At 46.7% G+C, this 22,008-nt stretch overlaps 1 protein-coding gene across 2 annotated transcripts in view; it reads left to right on the plus strand.

Moving 5' to 3' along the window:
• The window catches only part of Fxyd6 (FXYD domain containing ion transport regulator 6), a 37,295-nt gene that overhangs the window by 13,953 nt on the left and 1,334 nt on the right, over positions 1–22,008 (plus strand). Inside the window, exons 2-7 of one of the 2 annotated variants that reach the window (XM_023721072.1) lie at positions 18,195–18,257; positions 18,594–18,629; positions 18,761–18,835; positions 19,396–19,432; positions 20,182–20,231; positions 20,656–20,700. In XM_023721072.1, the coding sequence (XP_023576840.1) occupies positions 18,197–18,257; positions 18,594–18,629; positions 18,761–18,835; positions 19,396–19,432; positions 20,182–20,231; positions 20,656–20,681 (285 nt within the window). In that variant the 5' untranslated portion in view covers positions 18,195–18,196 and the 3' untranslated portion in view covers positions 20,682–20,700. Of the gene's footprint in view, positions 1–18,194; positions 18,258–18,593; positions 18,630–18,760; positions 18,836–19,395; positions 19,433–20,181; positions 20,232–20,652; positions 20,701–22,008 lie in introns of both variants that reach the window. The other variant, XM_004636461.2, reaches the window with a different exon arrangement.

Here is a 22,008-nt window from a genome sequence, read left to right on the forward strand (position 1 = left end):
ATGTGGTGCTGGGGGATTGAACTGCGGTCCCTGTGCTTTGCTAAGCTTGTTCTAAGTAGGTGCTTTAGACCACTGAGCCATCTCACCAGCCCAATGATGCATTTTAGATTTGCACAGTGATGACATGCATCACAGGGAGTTGTACCTGTATGTGGTATATCTTGCTTCTTTTTTCCCATCCCTCTCCCCTCCCTTCAATCCCTCTTCCTCTCCTTATTTACAAAAGCTTTGCTTCCACTATTTCCTCCTATTCTTCTTTTTTCCCTTCTCCCTTCCCCCTCCCTAGTTCCCCTTCTCCTTTGGGCACTTCCTTCTCATTTCCCAAAATCTAGTATACATTTTGGTCCCTATTTACACTTTTGGTTTCTCACTCCAGATGAACTGTGTAATATATTTTTAAATTTTTAAAAATCTTTATCTGTTTATCTATTTAGTACAGGGTCTTGCCATGCTGCCAGGACTCATAGTGATCCTCCTGTCTCAGCCTCCCCAGTGCTGGGATTACAGGCGTGTGCCGCCATGCCTGGTTTGGGGGCCAGTATGGTGTGCGCAGGGTTCCAGGGCTGTCATGGGGGCCAGTACTGGGGATTGAACCCAGGTCCTTGTACTTGCCAGGCAGGTGCTTAGACCACTGAACTATTTCTCTGGCCCCAAACTATGTAATATTTGAACACGTATGTCTGATTTATTTCACTTCAGGGCATGGTCTCAAGGTGCATCCATTTAGCTAGAAATGTCTAAAGCTCATCCACCTTTTGGCAGAATAGTATTCCATTGTGTAAGAAACTACATGTGCTTTTGTTGATTCATCAGTGATGGGCATTTGGGCTGTAATAACCAAATTCTAAGATTTGGCTATTACAGACTGTGCTGCTGTAAACGTGGGTGTGCATATATAGCTGTGGTGTGATACTGTTCATTCTTTTGGGTCTACATCAAGAAGGGGAATAGCTGGTTTGAGTGGAGCCTCTAGTCCTAGTTTTCTTAGGCGTATCCATACTGATTTCCACAGTGGTTGTACCATTCTACATTTCCACCAGCAATGGAGAAGGGTTCCTTTTCCTTACAGCCTACCAGCATTTGTTGTTGGTGGATTTCTTGATATTAGCCTTTTTTTTTTTTTTTCTGGAGTGAGATGGAATCTCAGGATTGTTGTAATTTGCAGCTCTTGAATGACCAGTGATCTTTTTTAATTTTTATTTATTTTTTTACATGATTTATTTATTTATTTATTTATTTATTTATTTATTTATTTATTGTCAGCTCAGCCCACCCTGGGGATGGGCCTGGCATGGCGTGTGGTGCTAGGGATCAAACTGAGGTCCCTGCATGCTTGCCCACGCTTGCCTAAGCAGGCGCTTTAGACTACTGAGCTATCTTGCCAGCCCCTGACCAGTGATCTTGAACATTTTTTGATATCATTATTTGCCATTTGTATTTCTTTATCTGAGAAGTGTCTGTACATTCCAGGTGCCTTTTTTTTTTTTTTTTTTTTTTCGGAACCAGGGATTGAACTCAGGCCCTTGCACTTGCCAGGCAAGTGCTTATTCCACTGAGCCATCTCCCCGGCCCCAGGTGCCCATTTTTGGAGTTGATCTTTAAATTTGAGTGGATCTGATTTTTTTTGTATATTCTTTATATATTCTAGATATTAGTTCTTTTTTTTATTTTTTAAAAAATATTTATTTATTTATTTAGTGTGTGGCCAGCTCAGCCCACCAGGGGGCGGGCGGGCTGGCATGTGGTGCTGGGGGATTGAACCGAGGTCCCTGTGCTTTGCTTGGCTTAGCTTGTTCTAAGTAGGTGCTTTAGACCACTGAGCCATCTCACCAGCCCTAGATATTAGTTCTTGAAAGTATAGCTGGCAAATTTTTTCCCCACTCTGTGGGCTATCTCTTCATTCTGTTGTTGGTTTCTTTTGTTGTGCAAAACTTTTTAATAAGATGAGATCACAGCCATTGACTCTCTGTGATCATTCTTGTGTGATTGGGGTTTTGCTGATAAAGTCTTTGCCTCCACCAATGTCTTCAAGAGTTCTACCTATTCTACCTTCCAGCAGATTTAGTTTAGTTGTAATATTTAGATCTTTGATCTATTTCAATTATAGTTTAGTGCATGGTGAAAGATATGGCTCTAGTTTTAAGCTTTAGCATGTGGAAAGCCAGTTTTTCCAGCACCATTTATTAAAGAGCTATCTGTCTTTCAGTGAAGGTACTTGGCTCCTTTATCAAAGTTAAAATGGCTGAGTATGTTTTGAGTAGTTTTTGCATCTTCTAATCAATTCTGTTCATCCTTGGATTTGTTTTTTTTTCCCCCTAGCACCATGCTGTTTTTATCACAGTAGCTTTGTAGTATAATTTCAAGCCAGGAATTGTGCTGTCCCCTGCCTTCTCTTTGTCTAGATTGATTTCTGTATGCTGAACCATTCTTGAATTCCAGGAATAACTTAAGATTACTATTTTTATTTTCCTTTGTCCATGTACATTGTCACACCTGCAAGGGAGGTAGCAAGAAAGAGTAGAAAGTGTAACGTATTTGGAATCAACAGAATTAGATGACAGTCCTAGGAATGTTGTTACTGGTGGGACTTTAAGCAATAGCTTAACTATGAGCCTTCCATCGTGAAACATGTACAATTGCCTTGAGAACTAACTTCGCAGAGTTGTGGTGTTTCTTTGAGTTAATGCCTGTGAAGTTGTTTGGCAAGTAGGATGTCTTATAGATGTTTGGTGATATTGTTGTTATTGCTGTCACCATCACCATCACCAACATCACCTCAAACAATATGAGAGAAAACAGCAGCCCTGTGGGGTACGGGACATGCTAACACAGTTGCTCCCCCTTCTGACAGTCATAAGGACACTAGAAGGTCCAGGGCTAAGGGACAAGAGTCCCTGCCCTGGTCCAATTTGCCAGAACCCAAGGAAGCCAGAAGACCTCGGTCACGTTAGGAACAGCCTCTTACTTCTACAGAAGTCCCCATGGCCTCGTCTGTGTATCCCCAGCAGCCCCCTAAGCACACTGATGGAGGCCCTGTGGGTGGCAGTGGCTTCTCTTCAGAGGAGGAACATTGGGCGTGCTGACCAGAGCCATACCTGAGGACCTCAAAGGCTGGGCCTCAGGCTGGGGCCCTGCAGGCTTCTGGCCTCTGTCCGGCAGGGACACCGCCTCCCACAGGGCAGCAGGCCTGCAGCTGGGGAGCAGTGGGAGCCATTTCCTCTTGGGAACAGCAGCTGCCAGTTGGCTTTTCATATGCAGGCTCCACGCGAGTGGGTTTTCCTCTCTGTGCTGTTTGGAAGATCATTGTGACGTGGGAGTGCAAGGCCCCTGGAGCAGCCACTGGAGCATCAAAGGTGTGTAGGCGGGCACCTTGCTCCAGGGGACCATGTGCTTGCTGGCTTGTGTAGGCTTGCTCAGTGGTTACTCTGGGAAGTTTTTCCTTCTTTTTTGTGCGCTTCACCTGTCTTTGCTTCTCCCTCTGTGTCCTTCCTTTCCACTTTTCTGGCTTAGTTTTTGCTGAGAGCATTGGCTCTGAGCCGCCCCAACCCATCTTTCAGCCTCTTGTCCCTTTGCTGGCTTCTCTTCCCTTTCAGTTTGGCTTCTGCTGAGGTTTCTTGCCTCTGGGGCTCATGTCCTTTCGGTTTGTCTTGTTTGTGTGTCTCTTTGGGGGGCTTTCTTTGGTTTTGGTCAGTGTCACTGTCCTCTGCTTCTCCCATCCAGTCAGCTCTCACTGTGTCACCTGTGTGTGGCCCTGGAGGACTCAGCTGGCTTTGGTCTTGGGGCGGGAGAAGGCAGTGGCCAGGGAAGCTTGTGGCAGCCATGGGCCAAAGCCTCCTTGTGCCCCTGTCAGGTGCCCCATCAGCGTGGGGCACCAGAGTCTCCTAGTGGGTAGGAGACACTGCAAGGAGGAAGGGCAAGAAAAGATGGGAGGTAGCTGCGGCCCCCTCCTGGGCCTCTGCCTCTGTTTTGCTTCCCCATTTTGCAGGAAAAGGTAGAAAATGAAGGAGGAGACTGAGGACAGCTGTGGAATGGTAACAATGAGCAGGAGAACCACTGCTGCCCGCCAGGCGTTGTGCACAGCCCATCTCTCCTCCTTGCAGATGGCAGGGAGGGAGCCCCGTCTCACTTAGGCAAGGCAGGGGACCTGAGGTGAGCTGCCCGAAGGGCAGGCCCGACACTCCCAGAATCCTCCCTGGTCGCCCTCTGCTTCTCTCCTGGCCAGTTCTTGCCTTCTTGCCCCAGAACCCGTCACAGTGTGCTTCTCTCCCCTTCCTTTCTAGGTCTTCTCATGGCAGTCAGTGGGCGACACTGAAATTTCCTACCCCTTCCTTTCAGCCATCAGGGAGGGCTGGTGTCAGACAGTAACTGTCCCACACGAAGCCTCTGTCACCAAAGCCTTACCACCCCTCAGGTGCACATTACTGTCCCCATTTTACAGTTGGCTCAGAGAGGTTAAGCCACTTGTTTGAGGCCACAAAGCCACAGGGAGGCAGGAGAGCCAAGTGGTTCCACACCAGCTGGGGCCAGGGCGCTTGATTTTGAATCTGGATTCTGCTGCTTTCTAGCTCTGAGACTTGGAGCAAATGATTGACTCTTCCTGACCTCAGCTTACACATCTATACAATCCCCATAACAGCCACTTTCTGGGGCTACTACTAGGATTGAATGAGTAAACCACTTAAAATGAGACTTGGCAGGGCGTGGTCACCTCATAACGATGCATTTATTGTTACAGTGCTTGAGTGTACAAAGAACTTTCGCATGTGTTGTGTTACTTAACCTTTAGAATGACCTTGCAGAGTTGGTGGGGCAGTGGAGTGGCTGGGCCCGAGTCGTAATCTGTTAAAAAAAAAAAAAACCCCAAAAAACCCTGGCCCTCCTAAGTAAGCCATTGTCTGTCCCAGGAGAGAAAGTTCCCAGTGGGGTGAGCCGGCAGGCTGGGTCCTTCCCATGGCTGCTTCTCGTGAATATGCATGAAGGTGGGGATGCTGGGGTGCAGTTGGCAGGAGCTTCTTCTCTTTCTCTGTGGCCCTGTGTGCAGAGCTCACCTGGCCCCTCCAGGCAATTTCAGTCTGTGGGGGCTGGGTACAAACAAGTGGGGTGGTGGTGGTGGTGGTGGTGGCAGCGGTGGTGGTGGTAGTGGTGGTGGAGTCCCCTCCAGAGCAGTGCAGGTGACTGTGGGGCCATCAGAGAGGTGGGCACCCTCCCTGGTGTGCGTGGCTGCTCACAGCAGAAAACTACCCACTCTCCACTAACCAGGGAGGCAGCCAGGACAGGCCGAAGTCTGGACCCCAGCACTCTGCTGCTTCTCTCTCTGCCTATTTCTTTCCCTAGAAAATGGGTTTAGTGTTAAGAAGGGGCCCTTGGAAGGCAGGCGCCTCGCTCATGGGGGAGCAGGGGGCAGGGCCATGGGGCTTGGCCATCACCCCAGCTGCACAGCGTGGTGCACCTGGCGTGGGTGGCTGCTGCACAGCATGGAGGTGACTAGTGTAAGGCCAGGCTGATGATGGCGACAGATGCTGCTGCTGCCGCCTGGGACTAAACCTGGTGTAGGTGCACTGTAGCGGGAGTGGGGTACTGGACTCTCTGGGGACACCCTCCTGGCCTCCAGGCCATGCAATCTCTGGTCGTGGCCATGGGCTGAGCCTGCAGAGAGGCAAGCAGGTGCCCCGGGGAGGGCCAGCGAGGCTTCGGGAGCCAGAGAGAAAGGCAGGAGCATGGGATAATGAAGTTTCACTGTAATTTGGAGCCTCTGCCTTTGAAAGGGAGGTTGTTTCTGAGTTATTGTCACAATAGACCCGGGAATTTGGATCTACCTCACTGCTACATGGACTCCGAAATAATATACCATGCTGCTGTATCATCGACTGGTAGCTTCTCTTTCCAAGCAGCTTTTACCCAGCAATTAAGCAAAATTATGTAACTCAGTATGGAAAAATAATCACCAGAGAAACTTTTCTGATTACGTTCTCCTCTTGCACATGCAGCGGGCGCCGCGCAAGCGGCAGGACGACAAGAGGAGAAAACTAATGGAAATGCTGCCACCAGCTGAAATGTCAGCTGTTTACAGAGAGAACTGAGGGTGTGGAGAGGAGGAGAAAGGCGTGGAGGGCAGATTTCTTCTCTCCATGCTGGAGAGCGGAGGCCAGTGAGATTGGGCCCGTCCCTCAGGAGGCAATTCTAGGCAATTCTTTAATTCTGGGCAAGTGACCTAGAATTAAAGAAACGGGGAGCAAGAGAACAAGGAGGCAGGGAGCCCCCCACTGCAGCAGCCATGGTTTCTTGGGTCCCTGTTTTAGCAAGCCAGGTCTGTAGGGTTCTAGGCACAGGCCCAAGGTCCCAGCGCGATGACGCCCTCCTGCTTACACACACACTGAAGCTCAAGGGCCGTCTCTGAGCGCCCCCTCCCAGCCCATTAAGTTCTGCCCTGCTTTTCTCTCACCCGGAGATTCCTTGCTCCGCTCTCCTACCTGCCCCATGAACTCTGTGGCCTGGAAATAAATGTTATCATTTCTTCCACCTCTTACCCTGAGAGTCCCAGCCAGCTCCAAGCCGGCCAGTCTCCTCCTCAGGAGGAGGGAGAAAGGAATGTGGGAAGGGGGGGTGGAGACCCTGAGGGGCAGTGCGGAAGCCAGGGAGGCCGCGCAGAATTTTTTGGCTCATCAGAGACAAAGGCATTCTGTGTCACCTCAAAGGCTCAGTGTGGATACTCAGCCCCTCGATGCCTGGCCAGGATCATCTGTATCACTGATGAGATTTTTCAAAATAGCTTGAGGGGCCAAGAGGCACCCAGAGGAGACCTGCCGCCACTGGTGGAGTTGCGGCTTGGCAGCAGCTTGGAAGTAGGGACCGCAGGTGACTTCAAATCTCTGACAGTATTTCTTTCAGGGCACTGTAACTTGACCTGAAATGCTTGCTTTAGAGTACAAAGGCAGGTCTTGACATCGTAGCTTGGCGCTTCTACTTCTCCACAGGCTGGTTCCTGCCATCTTGGGATGCTCACCACCAACTAACTCAGCCTGTCTTTACTTAGTCAGGGTTACCCACTGTTGGCAAGGTGTCTTCCAGCGGAAATGGGGAACACTTGGCGGCTTGCGGCACAGCCCTCCCTTACATCATGCAGACACTTCTGATGGGTGAAGCTCTCTCAGCTGCTCAACCTAGGGCAGAATCCTTCTAAGAAAGCCAGTTTCATTGAGTGAAATGAGTTGAGGTTCAACTTGAATTTGAACTTGAACTGAATGCTGTGTGTCACCCTCCCCCACCTGTTTATGCTCTTTGCTGTGCCAGGTTGCCCTTCCTTTTCTCTCTTCTCAGTCTTATCAAACTCTTGTCTGGCATTCAAGGCTCCACTGAAATGTCAACTCCTCAGTGGGGACTTGCAGGTTTTCATAATCCCTGCTCCACTTCTCCCTGTTCCTATGAACCTTAGCTGTGTGGGTCTCTACCTCTTGGGAAGTCTTCCTCAGATTTGCTGATGTATCTGAGCCCTTTGCTGCCACACCCTGCCTCTCTTTGGTAGCTAAAGCTGAATCTTGTTCACTTATTTATCCCTTGGAGACCCAGAATAATATGGCTCTTTCTAGAAACTCAATGTTTATGGAATTGACTTGAACCTGAGCATCTTAGGAGGTGATTGTCAGGGATTAGGGGAAGGTGCAGCAGCACCTTGGGCTTCTGACCACTGAAGCCTGGGCTCCTTGGCGTGTATTTCCTACCAGGAGGAGCCCGCTCACCTGCTAGCACCTCTGCTGGCTAGGGCCTGGCTCCTTCCTTCTGGTACTTTAGATCTGACATGGAGCAAGGCCCCTAGGACTTGAAGGCCTTTGTGTCCAGTTCCATCCTCCAGACTCTGAGTCCAGACTCTTCACTATGTGCAAAGGATCAGATGCAATTTGAATGTGAAATCTGTGGATGCAATCTGCCTGGGAGATAGCAATAAACTTAATAGAAGAAAGAAAGGGAGGAAGGAGGGAAGAAAAGAAGTAAAGAAGGAAGGAAGGAAGGAAGGAAGGAAGGAAGGAAGGAAGGAAGGAAGGAGATTTTTTAAATATGAAGTGCACAAACTTCATACTTTGAGAAATGTATTTATGACAATATGATTGCCTTAGTAATTGAAGGAACTGTAAAGTATTTGATCCCTGAGAGGTGTGGGGGTTGGTTCCTGCTTGATGCCACAAGTTTGAGACCAATCTGGGCAATATAGGGAGGCCCCATCTCAAAGAAAAGATAAATAGCCCCAAATTTATTATTACAGAAAGGAGGGAGAACACGCATCAGCCACCACTTCTTTCTACATGTTGAACATTTCTTTACTAAATCGAAAAACCTAAAAACTCATAACATAAAAGTAACACTGGCTTATGTGAAACATAAAACTAAACAATTAAAGTGGAGTTGCTTCTCCAATGACTGCTACTTGACATTGCTGCATTCTGCAGACCCACAGCCACTGAGTCCAGCAAGGCTGGGAAGCCAAACCTGAGGCCCTCATGTTAAGCCAAGGGGCTTTGAGGGGGGGTAAGTGGCCTTAAGGTGATACCCACTGCCTTCCATCTCCATGAAAAAGCAAATAAAATTATCTCTTGGAGGAAAGTTTCCCATTTTAGGTCTGTTAATTTCCCACAGAGTAAAATCTAGCAAACACAAGTTCACAATCAGAGATTACTAAACACAGCAAAAACCAAGTCACTGTTTTTGAAAGGTACAGATGTAATAAATAGATTTGGGCTCCCAACCAGTTAAGATTTTGCAGTTATCAAGAATAGAATATGAAGAGGCCGGGGAGATGGCTCAGTAGAATAAGTGCTTCCCTGGCAAGCGCAAGGACCTGAGTCAATCCCTGGTTCCACACATACACACACACACACACACACACACACACACCCATAGAATATGAAATAATTATATAGAAAATGTTGAAGGAAACAAAATGGGATCATATAAAAGAAGAGGCAGCAAAGATGAACCAAATGACTGACCAGTTTAAGCAAAGGCCAAACAGAATATTGTGAAATAAATAATACAGTTAAGCTGGATAGCTTAACAGTTGTGAAACAGGTGGCGAAATGGAAATGGAAAATAAATCTTGGTTACCCAGCACGTGGCACAGAGAAAGAAAGTGAAAGCTAAAAGCAGTTAAGTGAAATGGAGAGTAAAACAAGGTATCCAATACGTTTCTAATCATTGTAAGAAGGAGAAAATAGGACGGAGGAAGGGCAGTGTATCTGTTAGTGTTTACTAGAGAGGCAAGATGTACAGCTACATGAGAACTTACAAATCAGCTTGTGGTGACTGCCCACAGTCAGGGGTGAAGCAGTGCAGAAGATCCGGAGGACCTACAAAGGCCTGGAGCTCCCCGTGAGTGTCCCATGTGAGTCTGCGTCAGGAGGCTGAAGGGTCTGTGCCAGAAGGCTGCAGGATCGATGCTGGAGGCTGCAGAGTGCACTCAGAGCCAGGAGATGACGCACAAGGTGAAAACAAAGGCTGGACTCCTCAAAGGAAGCAGGAACAGTCCCTCCTTCATTTCCCTTTTTTGGCATTCTGGGAATAATCTCTCCCAGGGTGGGTCTCCTAACCCAGAACTATGCCGAATGTCTTTATTTATTGTGGTACTGAGACTTGCACTCAGGGCTGTGCACTTGTCAGGCAGATGCTGTACCGCTGAGTTAGATCCCTGATCTTTAAGCCAATTTAGTTGGGCATTATTTACTGAAGTTGACGCAATCCATCATCAACCATCACAGGCTACATTTGAAGAGATAATGCCTGAGAGTTTTTCATAATTATGAAATAGAAAGAATCTACAGGTAAAGGAGACACAAGAGAATCTAGTAAGTCCCCAACTCATGAACGTTCAAGTTTTGAACTTTTTATTTATTTATTTATGTGTGTGTGGCCAGCTCAGCCCACCAGGGTGCGGGGCTGGCTGGCATGTGGTGCTGGGGGATTGAACTGCGGTCCCTGCGCTTTGCTAAGCTTGTTCTAAGTAGGTGCTTTAGACCACTGAGCCATCTCACCAGCCCAAGTTTTGAACTTTTACAGATACAGATGATACATTACTGTTCTGAGTATGCGTGGATACGAACAAATCCTGGTATTAGCCCACATGTCTGCAGAACATTGTCACAGCTGTGCTGCTGTGTGCTTACTGTACAGTGCTCAACCAGAGCCCAGGAGGATCAAAAGCAAAAGCAAAAGCAGTGGCGATGTGGAGGGGACCGCTAGGAAGAACAAAGAAAGCAAATTGCATTATATATTTGTGCCGAAGGCATGTGGGAATGAATCTGACTTAGGAACACTGCCTTGAAACAGAGCCCATTGTAAGTCAGGGACTTACTCTACATGAAAATAAGTCTACATAGAGACATTAATGAAATTCAGAACATAAAGGCGAGAAAAGATGGAAAGAATGTCTATAAAGGAAGAAAGTGGCAGACTTCGCAATATCACTCATGGGAATCAGAAGCCAGTGGAATAATGTCTTCCAAATATGAAGCAAAAGTGATTATCAATCGATAGTTGTACATACAGCCAAACTACCTTCCAAGGGTAGTTTTATTTATCACTGTGTGACAAATTACTACAAGCTCAGAAGCTTCAAACAACACATTTATTTATCTCACAGTTTCCTTGGGTCAGAAGTCAACAGTACAGCTGGGTTCTTTCCTCCAGGGCCTCACAAGCCACATTCTAGGTACTGGATGGGGTTGTTGTCGTTTGGTACGAGGACTGACTGGGGAAAGCTCTGCTTGCAGCCTGCTTCAGGTTGCTGGGAGAAGTAAATCTCTGTGGCGTGAGAGAGGCCATCATTACCTTGCTGGCTACTGGTCAAAGGCTACTCAGGTGCTAGGTGCTTCCCACAATTCCTTGCCTTGTACTTCTTCTCATTGGTGTTTTCCCAACATGGCAGCTTAGTTTTTAAACCCAGCCAAGGAGCAAGTTCCAGTGTGCTAAGACAGGGTCTTTTGTAACATAACAGCAGTATTTGGACTTTTTTTTTTTTTTTTTTTGGACCATATTCTGTTGAGTAGAAGCAAGTTGGCCACTCCCACCACATTCATGAGGAAGAGGTAGCCAGCCATACCAAGGCTGGAGCTCTAGAAGATTAGAATTAATGGGGATCCCGTCAGTGTCTCTCCTTAGGTTGGGTGACCACAGAGGTGAAATCAAAATATTTTCAGATACACAAAAACAATTTACAATGAGTAAGTAAGTCTTCATGAAAGAAGCATCTAAAAGATAGCCTTTGGAAAGAAAAAAAATGGTTAAGGATAGCTGAGATTGAAAAAGAATGGTTAGGGCTGGTGAGATGGCTGAGTGATCTAAAGCACCTACTTAGAACAAGCTTAGCAAAGCACAGGGACCGCGGTTCAATCCCCAGCACCACATGCCAGCCAGCCCCGCCCCCTGGGGGGCTGAGCTCGCCACACACACACACACACACACACACACACAAAATTTAAAAAACAAAAGAAAAAGAATGGTTAATAAATCACTTTGTAAATATATTTGTTATCTCTTACAGCACAATATTACTCCCAGCGCAGCAGCTTAAAACAGTTGTTCCTTTCACAGGATTTCTCAGGGTCAAAAATCAGGAAGAAGTTTAGCTGGGTGGTTCTAGCTCCAGGCATTTAAGGAAAGTCAGTCAAGCTGTCAGCAGGAGTGAGAGTCACGTGGACTTGGGGAAAGTCTGCTTGCAAGCTCACTCAGGGTTTTTATTGAAACTGAGGCGCCTCAAAGTTTTGTCACAAGAGCCTCTCCAGAGAGATGTTGCTTGTCCTTAGCACATGACAGCTAGCTTTCCAGAGAGAGAGAAAGAGAGAGTATGTGCAAGCGAGAGAGGGAGAAGGAGAGGGAGGGGAAGAAGGGGAGAGCACGTGAGAGAGAGATAGAGAGAGAGAGGAGAGAGAAGAAAGAGAAGAGAGGAGAGAGAGAGAGAGAGAGAGAGAGAGAGAGAGAGAGAGAGAGAGAGAACAAGAGGAGGGAGGAGGACAACAAGAAAACAAGGAAGACCGGAAAATAGTGAGAGGGGAGGAGGATGGGGAGGAGTGGAGGGATAGCCCATTAGCTCTTAACCTAACGTTTATTGGAAGTTATGTACTTAGACGCCTGGCGCGTTTTATTGGTCACACAGACCAGGCCTTTTGCAGTGAAGGAGGCAGCTATACACGAGGATCTGAGTACCAGAGGTATTTGTTGTAGACTGAGGCTGGCTACCTTACACGTGGCTGAATCCAAACACTGTCTTCATGAAGTAACAAATATTAAATATTTGTATTGCATACACATTAGCATACATTTTAGGAAGGGTGAGATTTATGATTTTGGTATTAAGAAAGGTATTTAACCTAATAACTATTAGAGCTATTAATAAAATCATAAGACTTAAAATTTTTTTCTTGAATACACAAAGCTCAAAAGGTGATCATGAAAAGGTTAGGAACAGGTTGCATAATTTCTAAACCAGTAGGAAGAGAAAGTAAATAAAAAAGTACTAAATACAAAATATGGAGGAAGAAAAGACATCAAGAACAGAGAAACAAGAAAATAGGGGAAAATTGCCAAAATCAAGCCAATGTATCAGTAATCACAATAAATGGAGTAAATTTGAGAAATATTAGAGATTTTCAGGTTGCATTGAAAAAATACAGCTCTGATTTTTTTAATAATTTTTTAAATATTTATTTATTTATTTTGTGTGTGTGTGTGTGGCCAGTTCAGCCCACCAGGGGGCGGGGCTGGCTGGCATGTGGTCCTGGGGATTGAACCGTGGTCCCTGTGCTTTTGCTTAGCTTAGCTTGTTCTAAGTAGGTGCTTTAGACCACTGAGCCATCTCACCAGCCCTCTGATATTTTTAAGATTTATACATACTACATAATTACACAGGAAGGTAAAAAGTAAAATAGAATTTAAGACCAAGAGAATCATTATTAAATCCCCAAAGATCAATTTAGAGGACAATAAAAGACTAATAAAATAAAATAATTAAGCCTATAGTGAAACTGATAAAGCAAAAAAGGAATTATCAGAAGAAATATTAGGAATGAGAAATAAGATGTACTACAAATGCAATAGAAGTTAAAATGATAATTAGAAAAGACCATGGACAACTTTATAGCAATAAATTTGAAAGCAGAAAAGAGAAAATCCTTACAGCCAAGGTATAATGCACTGAATATCAAGAAAAAAAATGAGGATCTGAAGAGTGCTGACACTATTAATTTATTGAATAGGCAATTTAAAATCTGCCCACAAAGAAAATGCTAAGCCAAAGTGGCTTTACAGGTTAGTTCTACTGAACATTCAAAGGACAGATCATTCTCATCTTCTGAAAATTGTTCCAGGGATTACCTGCTCACGAGACTGGTTCTGCAAAATTCCCTTAATCAAGTGTCTGTTGCTGTGATAAAATACTTGAGACTGGATAATTTATAAAGAATAAAGCCTGCTTGGCTCACAGATTTGAAGTTGGGCAGTCCAAAAAGCATGACCTCAGCACCTGGTGAGGGACATTGTACTGTATCCTAAAATGGAAGTGGACATCCTAGGAGACGGGACGTGTGTGTGTGTGTGTGTGTGTGTGTGTGTCTCTCTCTACTGCCCACATGATTTCATCTAACCCTAATTACCTCTCCAAGGCCCTGCTTCTAAATATTTAACATACGACTTGGAGTTAAAGCTCCAGTACATGAACTTTTAGGGCCACATTCAAATCACAGCCTGTACCAAAGCAAGGTGAGGTCAGTGTAGTAAAATAAGGCTGCATCCGGATCTCACTCCTGCACATCAATGCAAAAATCCTAAGCAACGTATCAACAAGCCAAGTCCAGCCTTTGATTATCCATCTATAATGTATTCCCTTGATAGATACAAGAGGAGCAGCCGGAGATCACTAGAGGTCACTTCCTCATAGTTAATAGAATGCAGAGACCTCGTGGAATGCTAGGGTGAGAGGAGCTTTCAAAGCGTCAGAAGAGTCCCCATTTGAAATTAGTGGTGAGACTGGGCATGCATGTGCGTGTGCGTGCTCACGTGCAAGTGCGTTTCTGCATGAGTGTTCACATGTGTTCATCATCGCTTCCCATGTTTCACTTAAGTCTTAGCCAGTGCACTAAGGCACTAAGGCAAGAAAGACAAATCAACAGTGTAATAACTTAAAAGAAGAAACAATGTTGTGTCATTTACAGGTGATATGTCTAGAGAAAATACAAAGGTATCTATAGGTGAATTATTAGAAATAGTTTAATAGGATTATTGGATTTAAGAATATATACAAATTGATTCTTTCTTCACTAGCAAAATTAAGAAACATAAGGTAATTTTTTAAATCACAATACACATAATAAGATGTGTAACTGAACCAACAGAAGAGGTACGAGACCTATTTAAAAGCAGCTATGAAACTTAGAGAACTTTGAAAACTTTCTTTAAAATACCGCAAACATTTCTTTGCCAAGCAGCCTACTCAAGATCAGAAAGAAGCGGGTCAGGTTTTCGTATGTTCCATAAATAGATCCTTGGCAGTTTTCATGAAAATCCCATTGCTATTAGATGATTTCGCCAGGTAGATTCAAAATTTATGAGAGCAAAAGCCCAAGAATAAAGAATATGTTCCTAAAGGAAGAGAGAAAGAAAACATGGGCGCTCCGGCCTCATGGTGGATTACAGTTAAGTTGTAGTAATTGAGACAAAGACACCATGACTTTAACACCAGCACGGTAGTCCCCTTCTATCCACGGGGGAGATATCCCAAGGCCCCAGGAGCTGTCTAATGCATCAACCCAGACATCACTGAAAATAGCCCGTATAGTCTGTTTTCCCTATTCATACATACAGGCCTGTGATAAAGTTTAAGTTCAATTAGGCGGAATAACATTAACAATAATGATTAAGCAATTATAACTGTACTGTAATAGCTATGTAAATGTTGTCTCTCACACCATTGTACCTTTTCCTTTTTCCTTTTCCCATTACTGTACTTGCACATTGGGGCTATTGTTACTTAAAAAAAAGGTCACTAGAACACAAGCAGTGTGATCACATGGGGTCGGTTTGACACGGGGCTGCTAAGTGAGTAACGGGCAGGTAGCAGATACAGCATGGACCCAGTGCACAAAGGGCTGACCCACATCCAGGAGGTGCGCTGCAAGAGATCTCATCGTGCTGCTTAGAACTGCGTGCAGTATGTAATTCGTGAATCATTCCTATCTGTAATTTCCATTCAGTGGTTTCAGACCGTGATTGGCTGCATGTCAGTGAGTCTGTGGCAAGTGAAATCAGTGAGAAGGACGAACTATGGTACAGCAAAATGGACTGGTGTGTACAAAAGAAAAACCCAAAATACAAAGCTAAATGGAAACTAGAGGTGTGGCAAAGGTGGGGTGGTACGTCATGAGGGAGGGGAGGCTCGTCAGCAAGCAAACGGCGTCCAGGAGCTGCTTGCCAACACGGGGCGAAGTGAAGCTAGACCCCTACATTGAATGGCATACAAGTATCGACTCTGGATCCAATAAGTGTGTAAGTGTAAAAATAAAGGCTTTAACTTTTTAGAAGAAAGTTCTTACCTGCGGGGAGGAAAGAACGTCTTAAATGAGACACAAAACTTATTCTGTTCAGCCACATTAGAATTAAGAAATTCTGTTCGTTGAAAGAAAATCTTAAAAACTGAAAAGATAAGCTGCTAAGAGCGAGGTGCTTACAGTACTTAATGCCAGAGGTTTAGTATCCAGAATACAAAGGTAATAAGAGGACAGACATGAAAGATGCATGATCAAAAAAAAAAGAAAGATGCCTGATAAATAAACAGAAATGGCACATAAGCACTCAGAAGCCCAAATCAATTATTAAGTAATCAAGTAAGCTCTTAGTTTATACCTCTAGGTTGACAATAATAAAGATACCTAACAATATTGACCATTCATGAGGCTATAGAGTTGTAACCACTTGGGAAAATAATTTTAAATTAGTGTTAACAATAATTTGCATAACATACAACCAAATGTAGGGCTTTACCCCAAGGCCTATCTCTACAACAGTATTTTTCAAACTGCAAAGGGACCCATTACTGCCTTGTGAAGTGTTTCCAGCATACATGAATATATATGTGTCTCGGGTTGTAATGTAAAATGGATTTCTTGGAGTGAGGGACTCGAGGGAATTGAAACAGTGTCCTCTGAGTTCTTGGGTATGTGCCTTGGGCAACATACATAAAGTATATTATTTACAGTAGCAATAAATTGGGGGGTGGGAAGACCCCGCATGTCCACTGACAGGAGAATGGATCAGTACCTACACAGGGAATATGATACAGCATTAAAAACGGACTGCGGTTATATATGTTAATATAAATAGATCTTAGAAATGTAATGTTGAGCAAAAACACCACTCCTAGAGGCGGTAGCCATGGTGTTCTAGTTATAAATCTCAAAAAAAGATATGCTAAGCAACATACTATTTAGATAGGGGGGTATGCGTCAAGTATGTTTTTAAAAAGAAAGCAAGGTATAATATATAGTCATAATATGGAATTTTTTGAAACAGTGTCTTGCATTTATTTTAGCCATTTCTGTACTCACTATGTAGCCCAGACTGTGGTCAAACTCACGATGACCCTCCTGTTTCAGTCCCGAGTGCTGGGATTGTAGGCACAAGCCACCACTCCTGGCGCAACAAGGGAATATTTTTAAGCCATAAAAAGGAACAAAACACTCATACAGGCTACTCTGTTGATGTACCTTAAAAACTGTAGGAATGCGAGATACAGAAAGCCACAGATTTTATGATTGTTTTCTATATGAAATGTCCAACACTGGCAAACACAGAGACCGTGTGATTAATAGCTGTCAGGACCCTGGGATGGTGGTAGGTGGAAGGAGCGAGGGACTGCTAATAGGTGCAGAGCTTCTAGCATCTTCAGAGATGCTGAAGTGTTTAGGAACTAGAAAATGGTAAGAACTAGACTGTAGTCGGGGCACGTGACATGAGGTCTCCCCTCGAACACATCTAGGTGTACAACACCAGCTCTAGGGACTGGTGTGGTACAAGAGGTCTCTAGAACGGACTCAGTTTGCACACCTGAAAATTCACACCTGCTGGCTAGCAAGCTTTTAAAAAAGAAGAGCAAGGCAATGATTAAAAATATATGTGATCAGGATGCTGATGACCTCTGGGAATCAGAGAGGCAGGGAGTGGGTGAGAGAAAAATACAAATAAAGGCAGTGTTTGTACTGATCTAGTTTTTAGTTATTGGTAAGTGTTTATCTTACTACTGGGCTCCATAATTTGTGTGCTGTGTACTTCTGCATATACGGTATATACTGTAAACGTTAAAGGAAAAATAATTCTAAAGTAAGACAGCAGAACTGGCCTTCTGATAGACATTTTAATCCCCACGGAGCACCAGCTTCTGCATGGCTCTGGATGCAGTTGTACTGACCTCTGGTGGCAGGGAGACGAAAGACAGCGGAGTGACCTGCTTGGGACTCGGAGAAAGTCACCAAGTTCCCATGCTCAGACCAAGTAGCCAGCAAGCAGGTCACTAAGCAGATGGTACGTCCTGGGGCAATGTACTCGCCATCAGGGTGAGGCTCGGCGAGCTTCAGTGGAGCTCCCAGCATCTCCTGGAAAGGGAGAGACTCGGAGGCTGATGCTAGAAACTGTCTCCAGATTCCCTTTGTCTTATCAGGGTCACCTTTGGGGGAGACGAACAGTTGAAGCCTTTGGGAAGAGTTGATTGGGCTGCTCCAGAATGTGAAGGCCAGCTTAAGGTACCTGCCTGGCTCAGGGTTTGCAGAGAGAAAGTGACTTTCCAGTGTCCCTTCCCACTGCTGGCTGGAGTAGGTGGGTGTTGCTTTATCCACCTGACCCCTATCTGATACAAAGGAGAATTTCTGATGGGTTATTGGCTATGAAAACTGAACCAGGAACTGAGATGGCCATGGAAAGATGACCCAGACAGAAGGACACAGAGATCATAACAGATCATAGCAAAATCCGGGTGCTTTTGTGGCGTTGGCCTGTGACACGGTGTAGTCCTAGTGCCTACCAGTTGCTCTAATTTGGTCCCTGAGACCTTGGGATGCTCTCTTGGCCTGGAGTGGAGCTGCGGGTTTGCCTGGGCCAGGCTGATGTTTGGGATTTGGCGTGGGGTTCCTGTCTAGTGAATAACCACTTCTTCCTTATGTCCCTAGACATGATGGAGGTGGTGCTGATCTTCCTCTGCAGCCTGCTGGTCCCCAAGGTCCTGGCCAGTGGTGAGTAGGAGGATGGCAGCCACAGCCCTTCCTAGTGGAAGATTCTAGCCCTTTGTGGATTTTCAGCCTGCACCTCGGAACTCACTGCACACCAGTGACTGGACCACGAGTAGCTCCTTCTGGCTGTGCAAGTCATGAGTCCTTTCCCGGCCTCAGTTTCCCCACTTGTTAGAGGATGATAGACCTGCCTTTTGCGGGTGATGCAAGAATGAAAAGGGGCACTGGATGTGGGTGTCCTGGGAATCCCTGTGTGGGTACTGAGGTCTGGGAGGTCAGGTGAGCTCGTTCAGGCTGTGCAGCTCTCCTCTTCCTGACCATGTCTGTTTACTTTTGCAGCAACTGAGGAGAAAGAAATAGACCCTTTTCATTATGGTAAGGGGCCTCAACAACCCGGGGTGCAGCGTGGGGGATGGCGGGTTGGGGTGCAGCCCTGTGCAGGGAGGGATGCACACAGCCTACAGCCCTGCCCTGCTTCTGTGACCCACCCTTGGTCTCCTTGGCAGACTACCAGACCCTGAGGATTGGGGGATTGGTGTTTGCTGTGGTCCTCTTCTCTGTTGGGATCCTCCTTATTCTCAGTAAGTTTGTCGCTTCCTTGTGCACGGGGTCCCCAGGTGGGTGCAGGCAGTCTGGCTGTTGTGTCTCTGGGAGGAGGAAGGAGACGCTCTGTCCTCGGTGTTAGCTCCAGGGCCCAGCACTGCTGAGCACATAGAAACGCTTGGCAAAAAGTGGAGCATGAGCAAGGAAAACGTAAATGAGAAGTAAGCATAGGTGAGAATGGGCGGGGTTGCTCTCCCAGACCTGTGTTCATAGGGCACGAGCAGGACAGTGACAGAGATAGGGGACAGGTGCGGTGCCCTGTGTCCATTTTCCACACGGGGGCCTGCAGCGGGCCCTTGCATGCGCGTGGTGAAGCGCACTGTGCTGATGTGGTCATACCAGCTGTTGGATGTCCTACCCTGGGCTCCGGCAAACCCTACTCCAACCTAAGATGGCTATATAGAGTCATGCTAGGGTGGCATTTACCCAGTCCCTCGAGATGCAGACTCAGAGCTGCCCTCCTGTGGCCAAGCCAGGTGCTTGACCTGGAGCTTATGCTGGGATGGACTGTGACCTTGATGGTCTCTTTGCTTTTTAGGTCGCAGATGCAAGTGCAGTTTCAATCAGAAACCCCGGTAAGAATACCATGGCTCTGGCCATCTGGGGTGGCATCAGGAGGGCCAGGGAGGGGCTTGTGGCATGGGACCTTAATGGGCATTCTGTTAGGTCCTTGTCTGAGAAAGAACATGTGTACATGATGGAAGGCGAGGGAGGGCTGTGAACTTGAGGATTGCCAGGAGACCCCGGGGCAGGGCAGAGGTGGAACATTGAGGGCAGCCTTTGAGGCAGATGTGGGCAGGCGAGGTGGATGAGAAGGAGCTGGAACTTTGTCTACACTTGTGACATTTGGGAGATGGCAAGCAAAGGGCTTTGAGGCCACTCTTGAGGTTCATGTTCTCTCTACAGAACCTCGAGATACTGTCCTTGTGCCTCACCTGTGTGTGGCTCTTTGAGCTAAGTAGACACTTGGCTTCTCTTTCTGTTTCCCATCAAGTCACGCCCTATTAACCCACCACAGTAGCCCATGGTGGCTTCCAACCTAGAAAGCCCAGATCCTATGCCTGGGCACACACAGGACCCTACAGAGCCCTAGGTCACCTTCCAAGTTCATAGTTATCTTGGGGGCTGACCTGGAGGTGCCTATAAGTTCCTTATTTCCTTCATCCCTACTTCTCCCTCACCCAGCACTGCCCCAGGGTAGATAATGCTTGAGCCTCTTAGAGTATTTGGGGGGGGACAGATCCCAGATGGTCCTGCACCAGCCAGGAACGTGGTGACACTGCATGTGCCCTGGAGGCCCCTGACAGGCTGTGTTCTCTTACAGGGCACCAGGGGATGAGGAAGCCCAGGGGGAGAACCTCATCACTGCAAATGGTAACCAGCCAGATGGAACAGAGAGGGCGGAGAAGGCCCTCATGTGTCCCAGGAAGGGGCTGCTGTGCGGGGCCATGGCCTCCTCAGGGCTCGCTGGGAGAGGGCTGTCCAGGGGCCTGTGGGGTTGCCCCTCACCTGCATCAAACAGGCCACTATAAATGAGACTCCATAGAGCATCTGCTGTGTGTTGAGGACAGACCCGTACCTTTCACGTGTACTTGGCCTGTGAAGAAGGCATTGTTACTCTCATTTTATAACTGTGACCCAGAACATGGGTTCTTGCAACCAGCAAGTAGCAGGCATGGATTTGTAGCCCTGCCTGTGTGAGTCGAAGTCTCCTGCGTCACCCGCAGGTCGGCTGCATCATGGATTGGCCCAGGGTGAGGGGTCCGTAACTGTGTCTGTTCTGGTTTTCTTTCAGCAGCGGAGCCCCAGAAAGCAGAGAACTGAAGTGCAGCCTCCAGTGAAGGTGAGATGCTCTGTGGCAGGGCCTTCTGCTCTCCTCTCACAGTCATCGAACCTGCGCACGGGTGTCCCACGGGAAGTCCTAGGATGCAGGGAGTGCAACTTTATTAGGAGTTCTGCTCCGAGCAGGCCTTCAGGGGTAGGAGAGGGACAATAGGACACAGTCCCAGAGACAGTGAGGTGTGCCACACCCGTGCATAGAGAGCATCTGGAATCCATTTTACCCAGCCTAGGGCTCCAGCTTGTAGGTTACTACTCCAGCCACCCCACAGGCATGGCTGGGAGGGAATTGGAGTTAGGGGAATACTCCTCTGTCAGAAAGATGATGAATCAGAAAGTACCTTGAAGCTTTTTTATGTTAAAAAAAATTATGATTTTTCCCACTCTATTCAAAAGTGGGAATAATAAGAAATGATGTTCCCACTCCTGGAAACACTACCGCTTCTGAACACGTGGGGGCACTGTTTAGCATCCACCCTTGGGCATGTATGCAAGTGCATAGTAACTGGTGATGGTGTCCCAAGCACGGCCAAACAGGAATCTCCGGAGCCTGCCAGCCATAGATGACATAGGTGGGGCTGACGCCTGTTTTATAGTTGAAGAAATTGAGATGGGAGAAGGCTGTTCAGGTTAGTAAGTGACAGGCTCAACCTGAGTGCAGGTCTCTGTGACTAACCATAGGTTAGTGCTATCCCACTATACTCTGTCCTATCTTTGTCCCTTAGGGCAGACCATGGCATGTATTAGAGCCAAAGTTCAATCTTTTGTCAGCTCAGATAAAAAATGCTATGCAACTTTATCCTATAAGTTAAAAGAGGTCTCAGCATGGTGAGGTGCTGATCCACCAGATTTCTCCATGATGGCAGTAACACAGTGTGTCTGGGAATGTCTCAGTTCCTACCTAAGGGTATTTATGCCCTTGTGACAGCCCCACGCATAGGCAGAGCAGCCCCGTCTTTGGGATGGGGTTCTTCAATGCAGGTGACCACCCAAGCTAGTAGGGTCACAGAACCCCACCAGGAGGCAGGAGCCTGGTGGTTCCATGTTCTGCCCATTCCACTGCACGTGGCAGGGAACACTGACAGTGTGGAGGAGACAGCCTCCAAAAGGAATAGAGGTTGTCTGGGGTTGACCAGGTACGGCCCACAGGGGATAGCCCTCCTCCTGCCATGCCTTCATCTCCTTTCTGTGCTGTCCTCCTTGTGGCAGCAGGACAGGGGCCTTTGAAGGAATTCGAACCCCGGAGTTTCGGTGCACAGCATGGCTGGGCTGCAGGAGAGAGCACACGAGGCCGCTCACAGCACCCAGAGCT

This window comes from Octodon degus, unplaced genomic scaffold (genome assembly GCF_000260255.1).
Source record: "Octodon degus isolate 3935 unplaced genomic scaffold, OctDeg1.0 scaffold00080, whole genome shotgun sequence".
Lineage (NCBI taxonomy): Eukaryota > Metazoa > Chordata > Mammalia > Rodentia > Octodontidae > Octodon > Octodon degus.